The following is a 26,093-nucleotide window of genomic DNA, read 5'->3' on the forward strand; positions in this document are numbered from 1 at the left end:
AGAATTAGGGCTTCTCCTCTCAAAAAGGTAGCATGATCAATAGCTCAACTGGAGTGTGTCTACACCAATGCACACAGCATGGGCAGCAAACAGGAGAAGCTGGAAGCCGTTGCGCAACAGGAACATTATGACACAGTTGCCATCATGGAAACATGGTAGGATGTCTCACACAACTGAAGTGCTGCAGTGGATGGCTATAAACTCCTCAGAAGGTATAGGCAAGGAAGGAAAGGAAATGAGATAGCCCTGTATGTTAGGCAGCATTTTGATTGTTAATGATGGTGATGATGGGTTCAGTGTTTATGGGTAAGAATCAGGGGGAAGGCTAACAAGGTAGATGTCATGGTGGGAGTCTGTTACAGACCACCCAACCAGGATGAAAAGGTGGATGAAAATGCAGATAAAATATTCTATAACCAGCTGGGAGAAGTCTCACAGTTGCTAGCCCTTGTTGTCATGGGGGATTTCAACTTACCAGATGTCTGCTGGAAATACAATTCAGCAGAGAGGAAACAGTTTAAGAGGTGCCTGGAGTGTGTGGAAGAGAGCTTCCTCACACAGCTGGTGTATGAGACTGTAGAGGAATGAAGGCAGTGGGTTGATTAGCATTGATAACATGCAGCTGTGGCCTTGCCACAAAAGCAGTGAGTTGATAGACATGGATGATGTGCAGGTGTAGCTCGTTCCTGCTAAGTGGTTAAATAGCCCTGAGGATTGTGAGAAAGGGGGTTAGACAAAGGAGGAGCAGTGTGGTCTGGCCTCTGGAGGAAGGAGATACAGCACAGACAGTAGAATCTGACCAATGGCAAAGCCTTGTAGTGGTCTACTAGTTTGTTTGTGCTGCAACATGAGAAAACTGGGGAAGGCACCCAGCTAGACCTGCTGTAGGCGAGCAGAGAAGGACCTGTGGGTGATGTGCTGCTTGGAGGTTGTTTTGGACAGGGCAATTGCAAAATGATAGAGTTTTCAATTCTTGGAGAAGTAAAGAGGAGGGTCGACTACCTTGGACTTCTGGAGGGTTGACATAGGCCTGTTTAGGAGCCTGGTTGACAGAGTCCCTTGGGAGGCACTCCTAGAGGACAAAGGAGTCCAGGAAGGCTGGACAACCTTTAAGAAAAAAATCTTAGAGGCACAGGAGCAGTCTGTCCCCATGTGCGGAAAGATAAGCTGGTAGGGAAGAAGACTGGCCTGGCTGAGTGGAGAGACTCTGCTCGAAATCAAGGAAAATATAGGAGAGTTGATGACCTTGGGAAGAAGGGGCAGTCCACTTAGGAGGACTACAAGGATGTCACGAAGTTACACAGGGGAAAAAATTAGAAGGGCCAAAGCCCAACTAGAACTTAATCCGGCTACTGTCATAAGAGACAATAAAAGATGATTCTATAAATACATTAGCTACAGAAGGAGCGCTAATGAGAATCTCCATCCTTTATTGGATGCAGGGGGAAACATAGAGACAACGGATGAGGAAAAGGCTGAGGTACTTAATGCCTTCTTTGCCTTAGTCTTTAATAGTAAGACCACTTGTCCTCCAGGTACCCAGCCCCCTGAGCTGGAACACAGGGATGAGGAGCAGAATGAGGTCCCCGTAATCCAAGTGACCTGCTTCACCACTTGAACGTGGACAAGTCCGTGGGGCTGGATGGGATCCACCCAAGGGTACTGAGGGAGCTGGCAGATGTGTTCACCGAGCCACTTGTGATCATACATCAGCCGTCCTGGCTGACCGGGGAGGTCCCAGCTGAGTGGCAGTTAGCCAGCGTGATGCCCATTGACAAGAGGGGCCAGAAGGGGGATCCAGGGAACTACAGGCCCGTCGGCCTGAGCTCAGTGCTGGGGAAGGTTACGGAGCAGATCATCCTGAGTGCCGTCATGTGGCACGTACAGGACAACTAGGGGATAAGGCCCAGTCAGCATGGCTTAAGAAAAACAGTTCTTGCTTGACTAACCTGATCTCCTTCTATTTCAAGGTGATCCACTTAGCAGATGAGGGAAAGACTGTGGATGTTGCCTACCTAGACTTTAGTAAAGCCTTTGACACAGTTTCCCACGGCGTTCTCCTGGAGAAACTGGCTGCTTATGGTTTGGATGGACGTAATGTTTACTGTGTGAAAAACTGGCTGGATGGCTGAGCCCATGAACAGAGTGGTGGTGAATGGAGTTCAGTCTGCTTGGTGGCCGGTCACAAGTGGTGTTCCCCAGGGCTTGGTACTGGGGCCAGTTCTGTTTAATATCTTTATCAGTGATCTGGATGAGGGCATGGAGTGCACCCTCAGTAAGTTTGCAGCTGACACCAAGTTGTGGGGGAGTGTTGATCTGCTTGAGGGTAGGAAGGGTCTGCAGAGGGATCTGGATGGCTGCGTTGATGGACTGAGGCCAATTTTACGAGGTCGAACAAGCAGAAGTACTGGGTCCTGCACCTGGGTCACAGCAACCCCTTGCAACACCGCAGGCTTGGGGAAGAGTGGCTGGAAAGCTGCCTGGCGGAAAAGGGCTTGGAGGTGTTGGTTGGCAGGCAGCTGAACATGAGCCACCAGTGTGCCCAGGTGGCCCAAGGCAGTCAATAGCACCCTGGCTTGTATCAGAAATAGTATGTCCAGCAGGACAAGGAAAGTGATTGTCCCCCTGTACTCGGCACTGGTAAGGCCTCACCTTGAATCCTGTGTTCAGTTTTGGACGTCTCACTATGACAAAGATTTTTTGGTGCTAGACTGTGTCCAGAGAAGGGCAGCAAAGCTGGTGAAGGGTCTTGAGCACAAGTTTTAGGAGGAGCGGCTGAGGGAACTGGGGTTGTTTAGCCTGGAGAAAAGGAGGCTCAGGGGAGACCTTGTCACTCTCTACACTACCTGAAAGGTGGTCGTAGTGAGGTAGGTGTCAGTCTCTTCACCCAAATAACAAGCAATAGGACAAGAGGGAATTGCTTCAAGTTGCACCAGGGGAGATTTAGATTGGATGTTAGGAAAAATTTCTTCCCTGAAGGGGTTGTCAAGCATTGGAACAGGTTGCCCATGGAAGTAGTTGAATCATCATCCCTCAGGTATTTAAAAGATGTATGTCCTTAAATGCCACATCTACACATGGTTTAGTGGTGGACTTGGCACTGCTAAGTTAATGGTTGGGCTCGATGATCTTAAAGGTCTTTCCCAATCTAAACGATTCTATGATTCTATGACTTTATAAAATCCAGCATTTAATCACTGATATATCCCAGAAAGGCTTTCCACTAATATGTTGCTGCCTGGGTGTAAGTTAACAGCATCACATTCTGCCCTTGTTTCACAGTTACTGTTTTGAGAAGATCAGAAAGGAATTTGCAGTGTGAAAGCAGACATGCGGCTGTGCATAAAGTGTGACTTGATGAACTGATCAAGATGCAGCTGAACAGCTAGCAAAACCAGCCAGCAAAGCCCACAAACCATAGTCTGACAGCCCAGCATCTATTTTTCTGTCTGTAATAAACAGATGTCAGTGATGAAATTCTGTGTAAAAACAGCTCTTGCCTTTTTTTTCCACAATCTGTATTAAAAGTAGGTCATGCAACGTGACACCTGAATAATTTTGGTGGTGAAAGAAAATTTTTTACAAATCTGGTCAGTTTAGTCCTACTGGAATTTACTTGTCTAACATACATTCTGTAAATTTTGAATTATTTATTTTATTTCATTTTCCTTACATCTCTTTTCTCCTGGGTGTGCTATGGGTCAAGACAAAACCTGGTGTCATTCGTCCCATGCTGGTGAAAGGAAAGACTGCACAGCAAAAGGAGGAACCCTATCAACCCAATCCTTTTAAAAAGTACCTTGAAGAAATCCGTGATCAAGATAATGAGCAGGTGAGTAACTCTCAGGCTGAAGGATTTTGTACCCTCAGCTAGTTTCCTTAAAGATGACAGAATAATCTTAAATCCTTATTTTGTCCTGGTCTCTTTTCTTGCAAAGTTAGATGATACCCCAAGGGGCACCTGGCTCCTGGAGGAGAGTCTGCAGGCTGGAGATGGTCAGCTGGGCTTTCTATAGGGACTTTTTTAGTGATCTAAAAATCTGTACGTTGAGGAGAGGACCTTTTTATGATGTCTGTAGGAAACACTGTACGAAAGGAAGTGGAAATCCTGTGCTCCCCTGTCAAGCAGGTGTCTGGATCAGATCTACTAGAAAGCAGTTCCTCCATTTGGGATCCAGACCTGAATCCTCTCTAAAGAGAAATGAGTACAGCAAGAGCCTGGCAAGGTTCAGACTTTCCTCTCCAAGGGAGACTGTAGAAAGCCCCAAAGAGTTTCCATGTGTCTCCCTAGTGCATAGCTTCCCCAGGTCCATATTCATGTCCCTCCACAGCTGGAGGGGACAGCTCTTCTACCACATGGAAGGGACATCAGTGGGCAGCCCATGGGGCAGCAAAAGTGCTGTCTTCTCCCACAAAACACAGCATAAAACAATAGGATCGTTTTGCAAAAACACATCTTGAACTTTGCTGACCTTGTATGTTACGTATGGGGCATTATTTCAGGAAAAGGCAGATAAATGGTTCTGTCGGCCTTGTACATTTGTGTTTGTGTGCGTTATTGTGAATAACTTGACTGTGCCACATAATCTATTCTTGTAGAAACTTACTATCAACCTATCCCGTATATTCAGAATCTTCCATCTGGAGGGTAGTAAAATGAAGTCAATAGTCCTCTTGTCAGACACAATGTGAATAGAATACCTTATTAACTGAATTTATCTTGCTTCTATGCCTCTCTAGTCACATCGTAGAGAGACTGTAGCAATGGCAGTCCACTCGTCTTCCTTTTATAACTGATTTTTTAAAAAGATGTTCATTTTAGTTCTTTCCATTCTTTCCCATAGCTCTGACTTGCGGTAGGATGAACCTGGCATTTCTCAATAGTGCAGCATTACAAACAGAGCAAGACTATTTGTAGCATTAGTGGGCTCCAGCAACACATATGGGTAGCATCAGATGGTTTCTCATTCTATAGGTTTCTATAGAATGTCTTTGAACTTTTGTGGTTGATGGTGAATATTTGACTTCGTAGACTACAGGTGAGTTCATAATGAGTTTTTCACGCTTTAACTTACTGAAAACTTTCTGATGCCAAGGCACTGCGCTGCCATTCACCTGGGATGAAAGAGGAGGAGGGCTGACATGAAGCTGCTGCTAGAAAACTCCTGGTCTAGGGCACCTCAGTAGGGCCTCTCTGCAAAGGCAGGGGCAGCTTATACCTCCTTTTCATCAGGGCTGGGCACTGATTATGCTGGCTATAGTTTTGCTGATGAAGGAATGATGCACTCATGAAACTGTATTTTTGGACAAATACAAACCTGGGGTTATTGCCATACTCTGAAGCTTTCTAACTTCTGAAGCTATTTGTGAAAATCAATCAAATTACGCATTATAAATTACTTTTGGTACGTATTACTGAAGTACTGAGGACATAATAAGTTCGTGAATAAATGTGTTTGTTATAACAAGGGCCAAAACTATTTTATATAAAAGCTATCCATTAAAATGAACTAAACAAATAGTGCACTGACTTTGATAGATGGAAAAGTTAATTTCACAATGAATATGTTCAGGTTTGCTTCCTTTATTTAATAGAACAATGTCATATGCTTTAAAGTACTGATAAATTGGTATTTTTATCCTAAGAAATATTACAGGTTGCTGTAAAATACTTATTATTTTGGGACATCTCTATTAACACATCTTTGTTCTGAAAAAGGAAGTATGTAGATCTGTATTCGGATGAATTCACTGACTTAAGAGAAACTGGTTTTGTTTGTTTGAGAAATGGCTATATGATTCTAGTGGTAGTCTAACAGAACAGTTAGTACAATAATAGTCAGATCTGGGGAAAACACTAAAGTGCTGAACATGACAGCATATGCTGATGATTTCAGCTCTTGCCTCTCAGAGTAGGTTTATGGTACTGATACAAGTTCCTTGTGACTGGAGGAGACTTGGGTGCCCACATGAGGACGTTCATAATCTTACAGCATCTGTGAAACTCTCCTGAGGGTTTTCACTGGCTCTAAGAGGGCTGCAGCACTGCTTGTGGAACTGGGCTCCCTGCCCAGACAACAGCTTGAAAATTGCAGTGGCTGTCTCTAACCACAGGGCTGTTACCCTGTAAGGACACTCGTTCTCCCTCTTCACCTGTTCATAGTAGTTAGCGTTTTTGGCTGCACAGCAGCTGGCTTCCAAAAAGTGGGAAGTGTTACCAATATGACCCCCAAAATCAGGTAAATTGACTGCCTACATGGCGTATGAGAGCTGTGGATTTAAACTAGGAGACTAGCAGCTAGGCTTCCTGCTTCCTGTGGAAGAGCTGATGCTTGTCCAGCTCTTCCAGTCCTCGAATAAGAATTTAGCAGGCATGTACTATGGCTGAAGGCAAAACTGCTCATACTGTTACTGATTTTCCCTGGTTTACTTTGGACATTTTCCCAGTCCTTCCGGGAGGTTCAGGTGTTGCATTTCTGTTCTCTCCCTCGTTCTGTGTTTTCTTTCCTTTTTTTTTTTTTTTTTTTCTATTACCACTGCCAACAACATCCTCCCTAGGTGACTGCTGCCCCTCCTTCACCCAGCCCACCTTGAAAAGACAGACCCTTTCAGGCTGCATCTTTGAGGATGATACAGACTAGATGAGGTTCCAGATGACACCAGCTTTATTAACTTTTCTCTTTTGATTTTTCTTAGACCTCAGTAGTACCTCCTCACCCTGCCAAACCTCCCAGTGTGACACTAAGTGCTGGTGACTATGTGGGTGACATTCACTTTGAGACATAATGATGCAGCCAGCTGTAACTGCTGACCTTCAGCTTCACATCCCTGTATTGAACACACAGTTTTTTGCACAACCGAGTAGCCTGTTTGCTTTTCATTTCATTAAGAAACATCCCCACGTGGAAAAGGCCATTTCCCTTTTAAAAAAAAATCAGTAATTTTTGTTTTAGGCAGCTGTTCTTATGCAGAACAGTAAGAACAACCAAAGTAATGGATGGAGGCAAAAAGAGATTTCTAAATTAGTAAAGATTGTCTGGAAAGAATGTAGCTCAGCTCACAGATAGCTCTTTTTATCTGTGTTCTGGGTACACTGTATATAGATTGACACTGGTGTGCCAGTAAATTTTATAAACCAGGGAAAATCCCATTTCATTTTGGCTTTTTATCATATTATCTTATGCTGCCTTCTTCTTCTTCTTCTTTTTTTTTTTTTTTTTTTTTTTTTTTTTTTCCCCCTGAGGACATATACAATTTGCTGTGGCCATTCAGTGGATATCTACTTGTCAAACAGTTGTTACAGACAGAGTGTAGTATTTTTGAGGTTCCAATCTGACAGTATTGTGTCCCACGTTTTTAGATGCCCTTGCTGGAGATTGTAATGTCCTCATCATGAGAAAGAATATTTTTCCTCTTGCTTAGCACATTTCATCAATGTTTCAGGATTTTTGCAAGTATGCTTCAATTTGTTCAAAAAAGCACCATAAAATATACCAGAAGTATATGTAACTCGTGAGCAGCACTGATGTGATGGCTTCATGAAAAATTTAATTTGAAACTTGGGAAAAAGAATCTTTTTTTGGGAAAAAATAGGGGATTTTTTACATAGTTATATGAAAACAATTTACAATAAATGTTAGAGCATTCATGTGCTTGCAAATATTTATTAACAAGAGTGTACATAGGCTCCTTTGTCATTAAAAAATAAACCACTTTGGGCAATGGAAGAGCAAGATAAGAATGAACTAAAGGGATATCAGTTACACTTGGCATGCAGTGTTAAGTCCAGTTTGCCAAGGTTTATCTTTAACAGAAGCAGGGCTGGTGCCTCTGAGGAGGACTGGTAGGAGGCAAGGTCGGTGTGAAGTGGCTGCTGCCTGGTCCCCTTCCACTCTTGCCACTACCAGGGTCTGATCTGCTTGTTTGCTTATGCTCACTCTTTCAGCAGGTGCCACATTAGCTTCTGTTGGAACTAATCGCAGCTCTTGTCACAAATTTTCTGGGTCTTGAGCTCAAAGGCACAGCATGCAGGGGAGTTTCTGGTATAGACTCAGCCAGCCAAATGGGTGAGAATACAGGATGTGTTGTATCAATGGCTTTGACAAAACCTAAGCATGAGATTTGTGCCAAAAGCTGTGTGCCTCCTTGATTCTATCCCAGATCATTTAGTCTTTTTTTTTTTTTTTAAGGATTTTATCCTTTAGGTGCAAAAAACACATGTGTATTTGGTTTTTTTAACCAGAAACTGTTAACTGCTGAATCTTGCAGTAGTGAAATACATCGTTCATGCATCTTCACATCTTAAATAGCTGAAAAGGCTTTTAGAATCTTGTTAAAAAGCCTGATGTGCTCCTGATAGTACATAGATAGGGCAGAATTTCTTTTGTACCTCTCAGAACTTGTTTTCAGATTGGTTTTACTTCCAATCCATCCTCTCAGAAAATGTCCCCAAATGTGGCCATTTTATCTTGGCACAAGATCCTTCTGGGCTTTCTTTTTCTGTCACTTGAGCATCAGTTGAGCTGTAGGAAGGAGATGAACTGGACCCCAGTCAAAGCATAACTGGTTTAATGGGACATCTACAAGTAGGTATTTGTGTGTGTACTTTCGTGCTGATGTAGAGCAATTGCATTGGCATAAAGGTAGAGTATCTTTCCTAGTTGTTCATCAAGCCCTATGACATCTAAATAAGGTGAAAGACAAGCACTTTTCTTTCTGTCCAAAGCTTCCTTCTTGAGACTGCTCTCCTACACCCTCTGTATCCAACTAAACTGATCCCTCCGCCTAACTCCCCTTTGCATCCATCTCCCTTGCTGACTCTAAACTTTGGACCTTTCAGCCACTTGTCTTCCATCATGTGTGACATTCATGGGAATCCTTATAACCCTTACAGTCACAACTCTTTGTACATTAAGGTGAGCGTCAAGTGTGGTGTGATTCAAGAGCTTTGTCAGACTTTTATCCTTTTAGTTCTAGGCAGAATTCAGCTGAGTTTCTGAATTAGGATTCAGTGCTGGCAGGTGCTCTGGGAGATGTCTCAGATAAGCCTGTCTCTCCAGTGTCCCTGGAGATATTGCTGCTTTTCCTTCCCTCAGCACAGCTTATGTCGGGGCTTGCTTTCTGCAGACTAGCTAGGATAGGACTCCCACCACTCTTCATTTAAACTATTTGTCCTCTAAAGGAGGAATCATTTATTTCATCCCTCATGCTCAGATTATGTTTAACATTTACCCATACTAAAGTCACGGGCTATTTCTTTTTTTCTTGGGAACTGAGGGAAGGGAGGGTAACCTGAGAGAAATACAGGCTTTTCCAGTGGCTCTATCTGGCATCCTGACAAGCAGTTGTGTCTTGCCAATACAAGGGGAATCACACCCTTGCTGGCATCTGTGTCTTCTTCGAAACAGCAGTGAAGAAGTTAGACAAAATCTCTGTAGTCTAAGGCCTGTGGGTGACAGGGCTGGCTAACCAGCTTTGTAAGGTGAAAACAGTGCCCTCTGTCTTAACTGAAGTTTTGTCGAGGAGCAGCTGACACAAGGTGTTTACAGTACCTCAAAAGAGCTCTTGTCTGGTGTTAGAAAGCCATTACTTCTGCAAGTCCATAGAAGATGTTGTTTGGATCCCTCAGATGCATCCTTCCCAAGTCCTCTTTTTCTAACGCGGAATTTGGCTGCAAATGCTCAGATCTTGATGCCAGGAAAGATAATCCCACTTGGAGAGGTACAGTGTGCTTTATTAGGGATGCAAGAGGTTAAAAGACAGGTATTAGGTGCTGTTTCTTCGGGCCATGTCGTGGTTTTCTCATCAGGGGAAGCACCAGTGTGAAGTATGCGTTACTACTTTTAGGCACACTGGGAGCTGAGACTGCTTTGGAAAGAGGTATCACCTCTGCAGAGAATGTATGTTGGTCAGCTCTCAGACTCTAAAGAAATGCCTGGAAATGCCCTTCTCTCCCCATTGACGAAAAACATAATTTAGGTTAGTAGTCACTGTCAATAGTGTCTGAAGTTGGCCCCTCTGTTCTGTGAGATTTATAGAATTTACCATTTTACCCACTTGCTAGGATGGACTAAAACAAAAAACAACCTTCCATTCCATCTTTGAGGCATCCTGCTGAACAAAAGCACCTTTGCACATCTGCTGCACTGTGTTTTTGTTCTGTTTTAATTTATACTAAGCTGGACTGACATGCTTATTTAAGCAGCAATGATTTTATGATCAAGTATTTTTCAACAGTTTTCCTGGTTCATTGCAGGGCGTTTACATGAACAAACAAATAGTTCCTATGATTGTTGAAGCCAGTTTTTATAGCAAAAATGGGTATGTGCTGTTGCTAATGAAAACACTGCTAGAAACTCAAAAATTTGTATAGGAAGGTGAATAAGGCATGGAAAAGTTTTCTGAAGATAATTAAGATAGTGTAATTTTTCAGTATAACATGTTAACTATTTTCTCAAACAGGGATATACTTGCTGAATAATTGTTGAAAGAAGGGATTTTTGCTGCCACTGATTTCCCACAGCACTGTGCACCCAAAACTTTTCTCTTGAATGCAGAGGTCATAGGACAGCCCAGCCTGTGTATTTGCATTCCACCCCTATGGTGATGATTACGAGACCTCTTCATCTGCAATTCTTTATCTCAAGAAACTTGCCATTCCAAGCAACCTTTGTGAGCTTTGCAAACTGATAAATGCAGTCACACCTCTCTGATGTTAACAGGTTCTTCCTGTGCAATGTAAATACAAGAGCAACATCATCTCTTTGATTTCTTTAATTTCCCTCTATAACATAAAATTGCTCTCTTACTTGGGTCATTTTCTACTGTCTGCTGTTACAGAAGTACGTGAAATACCTTTGCTAAACTTCATACATCTGTAAACAGCTTTCATTTTATTTTTATATTTTATATATATTTTTCAATATATAATGTATATTTGATATAGTCTCTTTTCTGTATTGAACTCTGGCTTTCTATTTAAGTTTCAATTTTCTAGGGTGGAGTAGCATCATCCATAGCCCAGAGCTCACCAAAGAGTGCTGTATTCTGTCAAAGAAATGATCAGAGGATCATTTAATTTTACTTCAAATACTTTTGCAGCAGCACTTTAAATGGTTATGTCATGAGCGAGCTAATTGGGAGGGCTGTGTTTTAGATGAGGCCCTACTACTGACCTGCTGTGACAATTTAAGGAAAAAAGCCCACACATTTGGGCTTTTGCTTGACTTCCCTATGCCATGCCTCTTGTCATGTAAATAGGCTCCTGACTTTGGTCAAGTCCACATGTCATGACAATGCTTGTGTTTTTCCAGATGGATCCCTGAATTTAGTTAATGTAGCAAATTCTTTCTTCCATCCCATAAGTTTTAGTGAAAATCCAAGGGAATCTATGATGTTAACTATGATTAGTACAAAACAATTCAATAATTAGGTCTTCTGAAGCAGGACTGGTGAGAATGACAAAGATTTTTTGATACGAATATATTTTTTGAGACTTCTTTGGAGAATTTTCAGTAGAACTGAATTTACCATTGATCGGTTTTAAGTGTTTAAAATAATTTAATTTTTTTAGTTATTTACAATAATTTTAAAGTCTCAGCCAATGAAGATAAGGTTAACTGATATAAAATGAGACAACTCAATTATCAGAGTGTGGTAAAATTTTTATGCATTACTGGCAGTGATAGTAAATAACTTTAGTAAAATACATTGTATTTCTGAACTGATGTCACTCTCAGGTGTGGCCCAATACTTCGGGAAACAAAATAATCAGATATCAATGTTAGCCTAGTTTAATACAAACAGAGGTTTATTTACACAGGAAGTAAATATTCAACACTTAATTTTTTTTAAAATGTTTCTTTTTTGGTCTATAGTATTAACATTCTTTGATAACCAAAAGAAGATTAAATTCTGTCTTATTCACATGATTAATATTTAACTTTTGAGTCAATACTCATTGATTAAAACCCCTGATGATATTTTCATATTTTTTCTTGTAATAACCCTGTCCTCTGTACCACCCAACTACAGTTTGAGCTATTCATGTTTTTAAAATGAAATTATTTATTTTATTGTCATAAATAATTGAAGTAACAGAAAATACAGTGAAGTAACAGAAAATAGAGTACAGTAGACACAGGATCAGGTGTTGAAATTTCAGAGTGTTAGACCTGCTCTGTAAACAACATCCTGACAAGATGGGAATTTCTTTCCACGCTTTACTAAACCTGGACTGTCATCTCTGTAAATTCCCTGGAGATCTCCTTCTCCACTCATCATCCCTTGGGATAAGGAATAATATGTGCCATGACTTGCTTGCTGTCTCTCCTGCCATCCAGTAAACACATGGTCAGTCTCCACATGGTCAATCTATAGATACCTGTTACCTTTCTAGCTATATGTTGTACTTCATCTTCCACTAGAGGGCAAAACCAGCTGCCATAAATTCTCACAATCATTTAAAATATGTTGTAAATACACAATTGAGAATGGACAGGATGTGCCAGTGAATGATCTCGCACTTCTATAAAAAAATACATTAAATGAGTGTTCCCTCAGAAATGGGAAATAGGATATGGGAAAAAACAGAATGATCACTTGTGTCATATTAGTGAGGTGGGCTCCTAAAACCAGTATCATCTCATTTGTTGGCTCAGGGTATAAGAACATAACAGCTGTCTCTCTTTGAAATACTTTATTGAAAGGACACTGTGGTGGTGTTTAGGCAGACCGGACTCAATGCCAGGCTGGTTTTGTTTGAAGCTCCACAAAGTACCTGAATCTTCATAGCTGGTGGAATTACACAGATGAAGCTGAAAGATAGACCTGGCAGGTTTTGTAGATGATAACTGTTCGGAGCGATGATATCCATAAGCTGTGGCCTAAATCATTCCACAATGTGGTTTGAGCTTTGATGGGAGAAGGCAGCAGGACCCAAAGTATTGTGTCTGTCCTTGTGACTGGAGAAGAGCAGAGAAGGCCCTCTTCTCTCATCTATGCGCATGCTGCTTCTGAAATAAAAATGTTGCCCATTCAAGTGAGCTGACTGTTCTTATCACCCTTGTCATCTCCCTTGTAGTCTCCTTCCCCACTCTGCCCACCATGCACCAGGTTCTGCTGCTCTTATTTACACTCATTGGTCTTGAATAATTATATGACTTGAACACTCCTTTTGATTGGAATAAAACGACTCAGGAAGGTGGACTTGGGCACAACTATTGCAGTGATAGAAAGCCTGAGGTAACATTTATCTCTGTGGTTAACTCCAAAGCATGCCTCTGCTGGCAGTCTTTAATGGAGGACTGTGTAGGGTGGAAGAGCACAACTCTGCTCTCGAGTACTGTGTTCAGTTCCAGTCTCTGCAGTTTAAAAAAGGAGTCCCAAGGAGGGCCATGAGGATGATCAAAGGGCTGGAGAAGCTGCTTATGAGGAAAGACTGAAGGAGTTAGGTCTTTTCTCCCTGGAGAAGTGAAGGCTCGGGGGGGACCTCATCACAGTATTTCAGCACTTAAAGGGTGGCTACAAAAGTGACAGAGGCTCTCTTCTCTCTTCACAGGGAGCCTCATGAAGAAGACAAGGGATAATGGGTACAATTTGCACTGGGAGATGTTTCATCTTGTTATATAATTATTATTTTTTTTTACAGTGAGAACAGCCAATCATTGGAACAACCGCCTCAGGGATGCGGTGGAGGTTTTCAAGATGTATTTGGACAGGGTGCTAGGTAACCTCATTTAGGCTCCCTTTCCCACAAAAGGTTGGACCCTTCTATGATTCTGTGATTCATGTGGAGATATAATCCATAGAAATTTATGTCAGGGCAGAGAGCATTAGCTTTTGGGAAACCAGCTGTCATTTTGAAGGAGAAAGGAATGACCTGCCCAAGTGAAGAGCTAGCAGATAAGCAGGTGTAGCTCCCTCAGCTGGGGACCACCTTTCAGTTCTTACTGACTTTCAGACTGCCTTTTCTTTCTGTCAGCAAGGGCTGAGCATGCAATTCATATACATCCCTGTGAAAATCTCTCTGTCGGTTAAATATTTAGCCTTGGGAATGGATTGGAAGGAACTGCCTTTTTACAAGAGGTATGAGAAATGTTAAAAAAATTACCATTTCTGCATCTGACCAGACATTACTTATAAGAGTAAATGTCCAAGCTTGCAGAGGACAGATTTTCTTTAATGTCCAACTTTGAGCTTAAGCTAATTTAATTTTTTTTCCTGGACCTAAATGGAGTTTTCTTGAAATGACTACATGTTGCTGTTGGAAGTGTCAGCCTTCCATAATCACTTGCAAGTCTGGAAGCTCATAGGTAAGCAGGATATTTAAAGGGGATTTTTATTATTTTTTAAATGAAATCAGTGGTGTTTATCTCACCATCCAATCTCCTACTCATTGGAGTTTGTATTTGATTAATAGTAGCATAGTGGGAATTGACATTCTGTGAATGCGGCAGCCTTTCAGGGTTGCCATGGAAAAGCACTTCTCTCCCAGACATCATCCCAGCAGCTTTTATTTCTAGAAGAGAGTTTCTTTCTCTCTTTTGAACTTTGGTATTTAAATGCTGGTCTTGTGTAGGTGTATTGTGCTTGATCAACCTTCTATCCGTGATCCAGAAGAATTGCTTTAGTGTGGAAAAAGAAATCAGAGGCAAACAAGCCTTCATTAGTGTTGTGCTACAAATTGGACTTCCTTGTTCAGAAAATATTAATGCTTAATATTGTTGTGTCGTCTTTGTATATTCTTCTATGGTGTTGCTTGGGCTTAAGGACCTATTTTAATTGTATCATATATAGATGACATATCTACCACTTTGGAGTTGGTTTGATAATGCCTGCAGAAAATGCCTCTAGAGTACTTGCTCAGCTCATGTTTAAAGAAAGGCATTTCTCATAAAGCACTTTAGAAGGTTCATAACATGGTAATCAATTGGTTTCTTTGAAGACATCAAATTAGCAGGAAAACACGAAGGTAGCTTAGGCTCAACAGGAGACACAGCAGCATGCACTTGACGCGGAGATGTCTTAAGTCTGACACTGCCTGGAAAGGACTCTCCTACGCACTCCTGCAGAGACAGCTTTTCCAAAGGAATAAAAAAAGAATTGATTACTGTGTCTTTCCTTTTGGCCAGGGTATTTAGACCATTTTGAGATCCTTGCTGTCCTATTTCCACTAGGAGAAGCTGTTGGTGGTAGGACCCTGGTATTTTTTTGTTGTACTGTTCATTTAGAAAACATGCACATAAAATCTTGTTTTCTTGCATATGGTAGAATCAAACTCCAGCAGGCACTTTCCATACTCAGAAACTGAACGTGCTTTCCAGTGAATACTGCTCAGAAGTGTCCCGATTTCTTCTTGGAACACACAGCCAGTTCTGTTGCTTCCTGCCTTCTCATTTATACAGGCTGTCTCTGCTAGGGTAGCTTAAACCAATCTCAAGCACCAAAAAGTGCCTTAAAATGCTTCATCTTCATTCTTAGCAGTCTCTTATAATGTAAAACTTGAGTTCAGTCTTATGCCTGGCTTTCTAGGACGCTTGTGTCTAGTCTTCTACATAGTAGATTTCAGGCAGACATTTTTAATACATAAATCAATAATCAGTATAATAGAAATTCTGGCCCTAGCTGAGAACTAATTTCTGAAATGTCTTTATCTTAGCCTTCTGTAATTTCAGATTGTTATGTGAACACACTTCCTAGGGGAACAACCAAAGGAAACACAACAGCCCAAATACTACAGCACTCCTAGTGTCTGCTTCTAATCTCTCTGTTGGTTTATGAAAGGATTCTATGACGTGTCCCACGGTGATGGGGGCAAGCTTGCCATAGCTTGGAGGCTGTTTCTGATGCTAGGATCCTGATCCATGACTAGATTTGGATTGGCTAGAACTCCATTTATAGAGGTATTTGAAACTATAGAAAACGGGAATGTTAAAAAATGATGTCTGTTAGTGATTTGGCAAATGGGGACTGCAGCCTGGGGTCATGTCTTTGCTTGTAATATAGTAATACACACACACACAAAAAAAAAAAAAAAGACAAAATTACAAAGAACAGGAGCCACTCAGAGGTAAAGTTTGTTATTAACAGCAAAAGCAGAAATATTCTATTGAGTGAAAAATATCAAACAAGATGTGATGTGTATGTGAAACAAAAATGATACTTTTATGGTTTTTTACTGAAGACAGTGAGAAAACAAAGTCTGAAGGAAAAAGATTCATAATTAATGGCAACTACTCCAAAACACCCAGAGCTAAAGATAAATTTATATCTTATACCTCACTAAACACAGATGTTTCTAGACAATTTCATGCTGCTTTTTTAGATTGTAAAAGAATCTCCCAAGGTATCAAGGAAAAATAAACAGTGAGCTGATGAATCTTTGGAAACTCTACATTTTAATGGACAAATTGGCACAATTAGAATTCACTTAACCTTTATTGCAGGTATTGATATAATGAATATTCTGGATTATGGCCTTAATTAACTCCATATCCAGTTATGTTAGAAAAATATACAAATATCAATTAGTTATGGTAAAATTCCAAGTATGTACTTAAAGTTTGAATTAGATAAGTTAGTATTTATATATGTTGCAGAGATGTTATGAAGTTCAAGGCATTAATGTTTTGGTTTTTTTCTTTTTGGCAAAGTACTCTGAACTTTGATGAAGAGGTCATGTCCAATAAACTAAATTATAGTACTAGTTTTCTCTTTTTCTTAATTAAACAATGGCTATCATTTTAGTGGCTATATGATAGGCAGAATATTATCTTAATACAAATATTAATATTGTAGGTGACAGTTACACATGTATACCCTTGAAAATTCAGTCAAAGTTTGTGGTTTGGGTTTAAAGTAGTGAAGGTCAAACATCTCTGTTACATGAGAAGCTTACTCAGAAAACAGGGTTTATTCAGTTTTTCAGCTAATTTGGGAAGAAAATACATGGGGGGGAGGTCAGGTCTGAAAGTTAAAACTATTTCATTTCACACTTTCATCTGGAAAGCTGTTAAAGTTCTTCAGCTGTGTTCCGTTAATGAGCAATGAGCCCCTTCCTGGGGCAGAGAAACGGTCTCTTCTAAGGAATGACTCACTTTCTGTGAGTCCACAGATAGTCAATATGCTGAGGGAAATTTCAAACTCTTGTGGTGTTGGAAATTCTGAAATTGTCTTTCTGATACAAATGAAAATTTGAAAAAAATGTAAATACTCCAGAAATCAATACGCATCATTTGGGTTATATGAATTAACTCAAAGCAGATAGTTCTAGTCCATGCAATTAGAAGATGTTTGTTTCTGCTGCCTTACTCTGTGGGTGTGTAAGTTGTGGTTCTGATGCCTCAAGTCTTCATTATGGGCCTGGTATTCTTGCTGGCTACTGGCTACTGGCTCTCATATAGTGAAATTAGTCCTGTGAGGAACTGCAGAACTTGATTAGCCCACAGCAGAAAATAGAGGCTCTTATCACGGTTGCCACAAAGTGCACTGACAGTGAAATACACTTTAATATATTATGGAAGTGATCCAAGATGAAACATCCCGGTCAGAAAACACAATATTCCAGTTATGGACAGGATTTCTTACAATTAAGTACTTCATTACAATTTTATAAACGGTTAGTGAGAGTTTGCAAGGGAGATCAACATGTTTTGCAGAAAGCTTCGCTTCTTTGTTGCTAGTATTTTTCATTGAAAAATCATTTGGCAGAAACCCCCCAGCCAATTCCATCACAGACTAGCGCTTTATGTCCTGGGAAAGGCAGCTCAAGGAAAATCGTTGAAATGCTGGGCTTGCATGCATGTCCCTCCTCCAGCACCACTTAGAGATAAGGAATCCCTAATGCAAAGCGCTGTAACTCCTCCAGCCTCTGCTATTCAGATCTTATCTTACACAAATCTTTCAGACTCCACTCTGGTGCCCTCCAGGCCTGTGTCCTGTGAGAACCTGTCAGGGGACCATGTCTGCCTGTGAGTTGTACTTCTTGTGCAGGTACTTATCAGTATCTGGAGTAAGTTTTGAAATCTTCAGGTTAAAAATGCGCATGTACAGTAGTGTATAATAATGGTTTGCAAGTCAGTCATGATGTTCTATTGCATAGATGGCTGAAGGCACATTATAAATCTTTGTTCTGATCACCATTTCTACTTTTCATTTGCTTTTATAGAAAGGTGAAAGCTGTAAAACAATTGGGTGCTTAACTGAGTCTTTGAAATTGATTTTATACTGTGCCATTTCAGAGAGACTATAGACATCATAATTATAAATTGTCCCTTTACCATACATATTTTCCCTACCCATAGTTGAAGGTAGTCCTTGCTCGGGTACTATGGGTGTTTTACCATTTATTGTTACCCTAGATTTCATGTTCTTGTACTCAGAAAAAGATGTTTATTTATAATATTGTTTTATAAAAAAAGTTTGCTTGTCATGCATGTATAAATAAACATTTTTAGTCTTTGAGAAATTAGTAATTCTTCCTATTGGTGAGGAATGACTCTATGTTTTGTAAGAGTATAGAGTAGCTAATTTATTTTCAAAGTGGATTAAAGATTTAACAGAGTAGTTTGAAAGTATAGTGTATACTTGAATATTCCCTGGTTACTATAGCGGAAACATTCTTATTTCTTATGTACATTATCTCTCAGTGGTTCCAAAGAGTTTTAAACCTGTGTCTCAATTAGCAAAGGTTGCAGACACTCTAGAGAGTGACTTAGTTTTATGAAAAAGGTCTTACACTGGGAATACCTCAGAAAGCTTTATATTAGTCCAGAGGCAGCTGTGATTCACAGCACAATAAAGATAAACTGACCTTTTAAAGTCAAATACATCTTGCTGATTACAGAGCTAAATGAACAAAGGTCTAACTAACATGTTATATAACCACCTCTTTTCTAAGCCTTGACTGAGTCTGTTAGAGGTTATTTTGGTGAGGTATATAATTTCCCTTTGAACTTGCATGCTGCAAATACTTACATATTGCCAGGATATTCTGCTCTCCTTGGTACAATTTTTGCAGCCACAAATGCAGATTTGTCTAGTTTGCTCTTTCACTGTTCTTAGAAATAACAAAGAAAATGTCACATTACCAGAAAACAGGGCGATGTCTGCAAAAGTTAAGAATTATTAATTAACCTTGTAAGAGTAGTGCAAAATTTTGTAACTGGCAAAGGAAAAAATAGAAATTATAAAAGCAACATTGTCATATTCCACCATCAACAGATGCAATCATTTTATATTTGTAGAAGAAAACAGGGCTTCTTGCCAGCTACTTTGACCTGGAGATGGAGGACTGCCTATGACAGAGCTTGATGAGGTCTTACTAAGACAACGCACCCATAAAAAGTACATAGTCCAAGCTGCATTCACACAAGGTCTTGTGGACATTGGCACATTCTTATATGATTCTGAGGAACGATAGTCACACAATGTCTTGTAAGGAAGGGTTAATTCCACCTCATTCTGCCTACTTTGCATTCTGGTGCTTTTAAATTGACTATCTGGTACTCTAATATTGACAGCTTAGCTCTGCAGAGAGATGATCATGCTCTGTGAGGATCTTTCCCCCGTGCTTAGGGCTGTAAGTTGTACTATGATTCAGGTACAAGGCTGAGTTTGGTCAGGTAGGCTATCTGTCCTGTTAAGTCTTCTCCTAACACCCAGGGCTGACCACCATGCAAAGAAAGCAATGCAGAGACACCAATGTCCTCCTTTAGTACTTGCCTAGACAGTAAGAGACCTGATTACAGTGCTTATCTCACCCTGCAGAGATTCAAACTTCCCTCTCGTCCAAAAGAGCTTGGTCCTTACCCACCGAGCTGCAGAAAGCAAGTGCGCTAGGACAGCAAGTTCCATCCTGCTCATGGGACTGCTGTGGTGTGCATTCAAGAACACAAAAATCATATTTGTAAGGAAAAATCAGGAAGGAAATCAGAAGATTCTGTAGCCTCTTGGTGAAACTCTGGGAGAACAGGCACGGGACCTTTTCCACAGCAAGGCACCTTTTCCACGTTTCAGATGACACTGACATTTGATGGAAATAATACAGAGAACAGGCCTCTGGCTCAGCAAGATGAAGTCACCCACACCAAGGCACTCAGCTCCTTTGTAGCTGGCAGATGTGTCTGACTCCAGGGAAAAACCCAACACCCTCCTTTCAGGGACCTGCAAGACTAAGCATTATTTTAGCAGAAAGTATGCATCGCTTGACTTATGTGCTCCATATTCCCTAAAGTACTACTTAGATTTCTTTATAAATGTATCCATACATGACTTCCTTAAGACTAGACCCCCTGTCATGGCAAAATCAGGTGTCCAGAAACCTGACTAGTAGAACGTGTAGAGTCTTCTAAGATAACTTCAGGGTGTTTATGTCAGATAAGCCTTGTGAACATAGGCAGAACTGTACATTGTTCAGTTTTTCTCCCAGTCTTAAGCCTGTACAAACTTTTCCCCCATTATTATTCACTGAAGTCCTTGTTTGCCTCTCACTTGTCTTCTTTCAATTAAGCCTCTCTAAAATAATCAATGTTAAGAGTGTCTGTTCAGAAAATACAGATAATTTTCCCTCTCTATGGAGACTGCTATACATGTTGGTTCTTTAGTTTGAAGAGAGGGTGCTATCAAAATAAAGGAAGCAAATCTATTTATTGGACAAAAAAAGATCATTACTTTTGTTAGGTCTAAGGAGGGACTTGAGACCTCATACTCAAGTAACAAGGTAAGGCAGAATCATGACTCACAGAGGCATTTCAGGTTAACATGGTAGGCAATGAATACCAGCAAGAAAGGCCAGGGCAAGATAACAATGAAAGTGCATTTTTCATTGATTGGTGCTCTGTGCAATTTGATAAAAAAGAGCTGTTGCATTCTCAGATCACTACCTGACTAGGGAGCTTTTCTTTCTTGCAAGCGTGGACAGTTCTTCTCAGAGAGTTTAGCTGCACATTGGAAAGTAAGGAGAAAATGATCAATACTTTCGCTCTTCTCTTTGTGATTGGCTTTTCATACTTTGCCTGGAATATAGAGATGCTATATTCTGGTGAGGCAATAGGTGATTCAATGCCAGGGTTTATTTCAATGAAATAAGCTTGCCAAGGTACTGCAAGTTGCTAGAGCTTTGTACCTGTGCATCACCAAGGACTGCCCGCCCTTGGTAGCTGCAGAATGCTGTGTTTGGAAATGGGACTTCTGTCCTCCATGTAGGCCATTAAACACCCACCTCCTGTGTCTGTTGTGAAGAGTCATGCTGCAGCAGCGGGGTGGCATAAGGTCTGGGGGCTGCCTCAGTGGCTGTGCTGGCTGAAAGTGGGAGCTACGTATGCAGCAGAGGAAGGGATGTCGCTATTGAGAGGATCTAGGCTCCTTACCCCTTCCTTACCTTTCCTTTACCTAAAACTATTCCCTTGTCTAAACTAACTGAAAAAATAAATACACTTATGGCCTAAAGTTATTCACGTGCCTTTTCATTTTCAGAAGAAAAAAAAACTTAAATGGTTCAAAGCTTCTGTAACTGCTGCTGTTGTTGCTAAAGTTGATTCCTGCTTCCCTGAAAATGAATCAGGGCAAATTTACAAAGGGAGAGAGCAATAAGTGGATCCATAACATAATTGCAGAAAATTAGAGTGTATTCCACTTCAGTATTCTTTGTGTATAGGGCTGGTTTAGCAGATCAGTTTTTCTTCTCCAAAAGTATGGTTTTAACTTTCTTAGGACAAGAGCAATATTTTTTTTAAGCAACACATCATTTGTTAATTGACTATTTGATCTAAATACCAAAACAAAGTAATGCATTTGATACATTGAAAATAGCAGGCTGCTTCAAACCTTCTTTTTGTAGAATTCTCAAACACCCAAACCCTAACACTTTCAGCAAGCTCTGCTCTAAAGAGAATGTCTTTGTGTCACTGTATAGGAAAACCTCACAAGCTTATGGTCTTAACATTGTCTTTATGAGGTCCAGCTTATTTATTTACCTGTATTCTAATTAAAATCTTACTGAAATTGGTATGTTTTTTCACTTGAGCCACATCCATAGAACTTCATTAGTCAGATGCAAGTCATTTAATACTCAAAACACTGGAAAATTACTGAGATCTAAACTCCTTTCTGCACATACTAATTGCTGTTTAACCCCAGCTGGCCACTAAGTACCGTGCAGCTGCTTGCTCACTCCACTACCTCCCCAGTAGGATGGGGAGGAGAATCAGAAAAAAGGTAAAATCCATGGGTTGAGGTAAGAACAGTTTAATAATTGAAATTAATAATAATAATAATGTAATTTAAAAGGAGACAACAAAAAGAGAGAGATGTAAACCCCAAGAAAGACAAGTGGTGCACAATACAATTGCTCACTACCCACTGACTGATGCCCAGCCAGTCCCTCAGCAGTGATTGGCAGCTCCCAGACAACTCCCCCCAGTTTATATACTCAGCATGACTTTCTATGGTATGGAACATCCCTTTCGTTAGCTGGGTCACTGTCCTGTCTAGGCTCCCTGCTGGCTTCTTGTGCACCTCCTGGCTGGCAGAGCATGGGAAACTTAAAAAGTCCTTACTTTAAGAGTAAGTACTACGTAGCAACAACTAAAACATTGGTGTGTTATCAACATTCTTCTCATACTAAACCCAAAACCACAGCACTGTACCAGTTACTAGGAGTAAAATAACTTCAACCCAGATGAAACCAGGACACTGTTACACAGCATTTCTTAGTTAAAATTTTGTATGATTTATGTCTATGAAATTCAAGATTAAGGAGAGCTCTTTTGGAGGAGATTTAAGAAGACAGATATTCAGTGACAGAAATATGGTTACAGTTTTAAATACCTTTATGTGCATTATCTCATAGTGACTGTATTTTAAGGCAGGTGCCCTTGCAGTGATTTTTACTTGAGATGTCTCTTTCAAATTGGAAAGTGATTTATCCTTCCCCACCTTTTTAATTATGAGAATATAACAGAAACTAGGCCATACATTGAAATAGATTTTCATACAGACAAGGAGTACTAAGAGAGAGCCTGTTCAACAGGGAGCCTGTTGAAGACAAATGGGATCTCTTGCTTTGCTATCCTTTGCATGACTGAGAGTATTGGTTTTCATTATTAAACAAGAAATTGAACTTATAACATTTATTTTTCCTGTTTTTAACCTCATGCTCTCTCCAACATGTGACATCTTGGCTCGACAGCCCAGTCATCCCATAGTGCCTATTCCAGAAAATGAAACACTCAGCTCTAAGGAGGTAATCAGTTGACATTTAATGGGTTTAAGCATTTGCATTATAGCTTTATCTTTTATTTATGTATCTTGTGTGGAGTTGATGAGTAAAAATGGGCTGAACTACCAAATATGCTTTTGTCCGGTGCATAGACTAGATAAGCATTAATTATTCTTAATGATTAATGAAGAAAAAAATGAGATTTGTTTTGCAGACTGTGTTGTTTATGTGATTTGGAATAACATTAACATTTTCACTTCAGGTTCCTGATATGTGCTGTTGGGATATTAGCAAACAGGATTTGCTAAATAATTCAGTTAGCTCCATTTAAATCATGCATTCCACAATTTGTAGTCACTTCTGTTTTAAATACTAGATACAACAACTACCAGAAGCACTTAGGATTAGTTACTGAGAATTTCATAAAGGACTGTCAAGAAAACATAAAACAACATGCAGTACAAGTTTGCCCAGTATCAAAATTCAGTGCCAATTTTGTTTGACTGAAGGACACAGATCTTCCTGAAGTCTAAATTTAGTGGCCAGTTACCTACTACTTTCACGTATCTAAACTCTAGGACCATAGTTGTTAACACCCTGGATAATTCATTCAGTGAAAGCTGAAGCAATCTGCTACACATCATAATTTTTTTCTTGAGACAGACCATACAAAAATTAAAAAGGTTCTGCTGGCACAAGCAGGTCTTTTTTCAAACAAGGTCATGAGCATGAAACTGAATTATAGCCTCAATGTTGAAACAAACATATGTAATCTAATTAACTATCATATTTTTACTGTAGCCTTTGGAATGTAATAGAACATCTTTAATTAAAGAACATTTTCAATATTATTCTAGAAATTCACATAAGAAGGCATAACTTACTACCAATAATAGCAGTATGAGTACATTTATGACGCAAGAATGAATTTTTTACTACTGAGATCTCTTTTGGTTACCAGGTGCATGTTAATTTCACTTATTTCACAAATTTTTTTGATGAGTTTAACAGTATAGATAGGAATGAAAATTACATTTTCATAAAACATTTTGTTTTAAATTTATTATTTTAAAATTAGATTCTAGTCTTGCTAAAAGAAGCCAAATGAGCACTTAAATAAGGGAAATGGATATTTGCCAATACTTTTTACCAAATGAGTAACTTTTTTTGTTGTTTTGAAAAATATTGAGGGAGTTTTGAGGTCAGGCCTTTCACATGTTGGAAGCAGAGGGTTTGCTTGAATTCTGTTGACAGCCTGTCAATATATCCTCACAGTATATCTCAGTTTCCACTGAAAAATAAGTTTTTAAAAAAGTGAAAGAAAGAAATAAAGAAAGGTAGACATCTCATTTGTTGGGTGGATCAACAGACTGCTATTCTGCACTTGGAGTATAGGAGACACGAAGGTAGCCCCTACTTATTTGCATCCCCAGCCACCTTGTGCAGGGTGTCAAGGACTTAGACCTACTTTATATCTTTTTGTTTGAAACTTCATTGAAGCCTTCCAGCCTCCTCCCTTTCTCCTTGCCTTTTACCTTTATGCTTGTTTCTTGTTTCTACACCATCAATCCCCTTTCCTCTGCCTCCCAGGAGCCACTTCCTGGATCTTTCGAAAGCAGTTGTTATGGTTTCAGCTGGGGATCTATCCAAAGGAATGCTTGGATCTATCCAAGATGCCATCACAAAGTGAAGTTAGACAACAAAAATACCTTGCTGAGCTTCTCACATATGTTGATTTTTTCCCATCTCATCTGTAAAGTTTCTGAAAGGTATTTCATTAGACAGTGGTGAGAGTGAAAGGGACTGAATAGTTCTGAGGACAGATCTGTTGTTGAGATGAAGCAGATTTGTACTACGTCAGGGTATGCTTTAGAGTGACATCAGTCACTCTAAAATGTGTGTATATATACATATATGTATACATGTTTATTTGTGTAAGTGTGTGTGTGTATATATACATTTGTATGCAGCTTCTGACGATGCAGCTGATTTTCCTGTATTTGAAAATAAGATAGAGGAAAGCAAACAGCTAGATCCCCATCTCTCATCCTTCTTCTTTACAAATACACATTAAAGGAGAACTTTGGAGATCTAATGGAAAGACAGATCTTTTCAAGGAGAATGAGACACATAAGTTAACTGATGTTTTATTAAGATCTGTTCAGAAAGTGAAGCATCTCACACTGACATAGTGAAATCAGGCTACCATGACTGAGATATTCTTGAAAATGTGAGGTTTTAGCACAACAAAAGTGCAAAATTCCTTTGTTGAGATGCCAGCTTGATCTGTTCCAAGTCAGATAAAATATATAACCCATCTTCTAAAAGTTTCCTTGTATTTTAAACAAACACTTTAAGACTGTCTATCAACAGAATTATTAAAAAGCTGTAGGATAAAGATCTCTGATTAAATTGTGGTTGCATTTATAAAGACCAAAACCGATCAATTGGCAATAAAAGGATTTATCTGGGCTGTTTTCAGTACTCTGTATTTGTCTTGATAAACATCTTATTGGGTGATGGTCACGCACCACTTACAATAATGTTAGCTGGAGGCAAATAGTCTGCTTTAAAGTTAAAAAAAAATGTGTCAGATACTATTTGGTACAGCTGAGCAAGCTGAGTATTTGTGTTGGTTTCTTGGGCCCTGTCACTAATGTGTATTTTTTAACTGTCTATGCCTGTACAGGTGGACTCCAGCCCACATGTAGATATGGCAGGAAGAATTATGTTAGGCTTACCTCCAGCTGGTCAGAAAATAACATCAATAGATGACACATTTTCTGTTTTCTATATTACAAATCAAAGAAAGCCTTCTCCAATGAACTTTCCGAAGTATTTGTACGGAGCATGTTATCTAATTTCCCCCACCCCC

At 39.9% G+C, this 26,093-nt stretch overlaps 1 protein-coding gene across 1 annotated transcript in view; it reads left to right on the forward strand.

Annotated features, from left to right (window-relative positions):
* Window positions 1-26,093, forward strand: part of LOC119150106 (muscular LMNA interacting protein) — a 63,303-nt gene that overhangs the window by 29,739 nt on the left and 7,471 nt on the right. Inside the window, exons 7-8 of the mRNA XM_037392323.1 lie at window positions 3,707-3,832; window positions 23,189-23,242. Coding sequence (XP_037248220.1) covers window positions 3,707-3,832; window positions 23,189-23,242 — 180 coding nt within the window. The remainder of the gene's footprint in view (window positions 1-3,706; window positions 3,833-23,188; window positions 23,243-26,093) is intronic.

This window comes from Falco rusticolus, chromosome 6 (assembly GCF_015220075.1).
Source record: "Falco rusticolus isolate bFalRus1 chromosome 6, bFalRus1.pri, whole genome shotgun sequence".
Taxonomy (NCBI): Eukaryota; Metazoa; Chordata; class Aves; order Falconiformes; family Falconidae; genus Falco; species Falco rusticolus.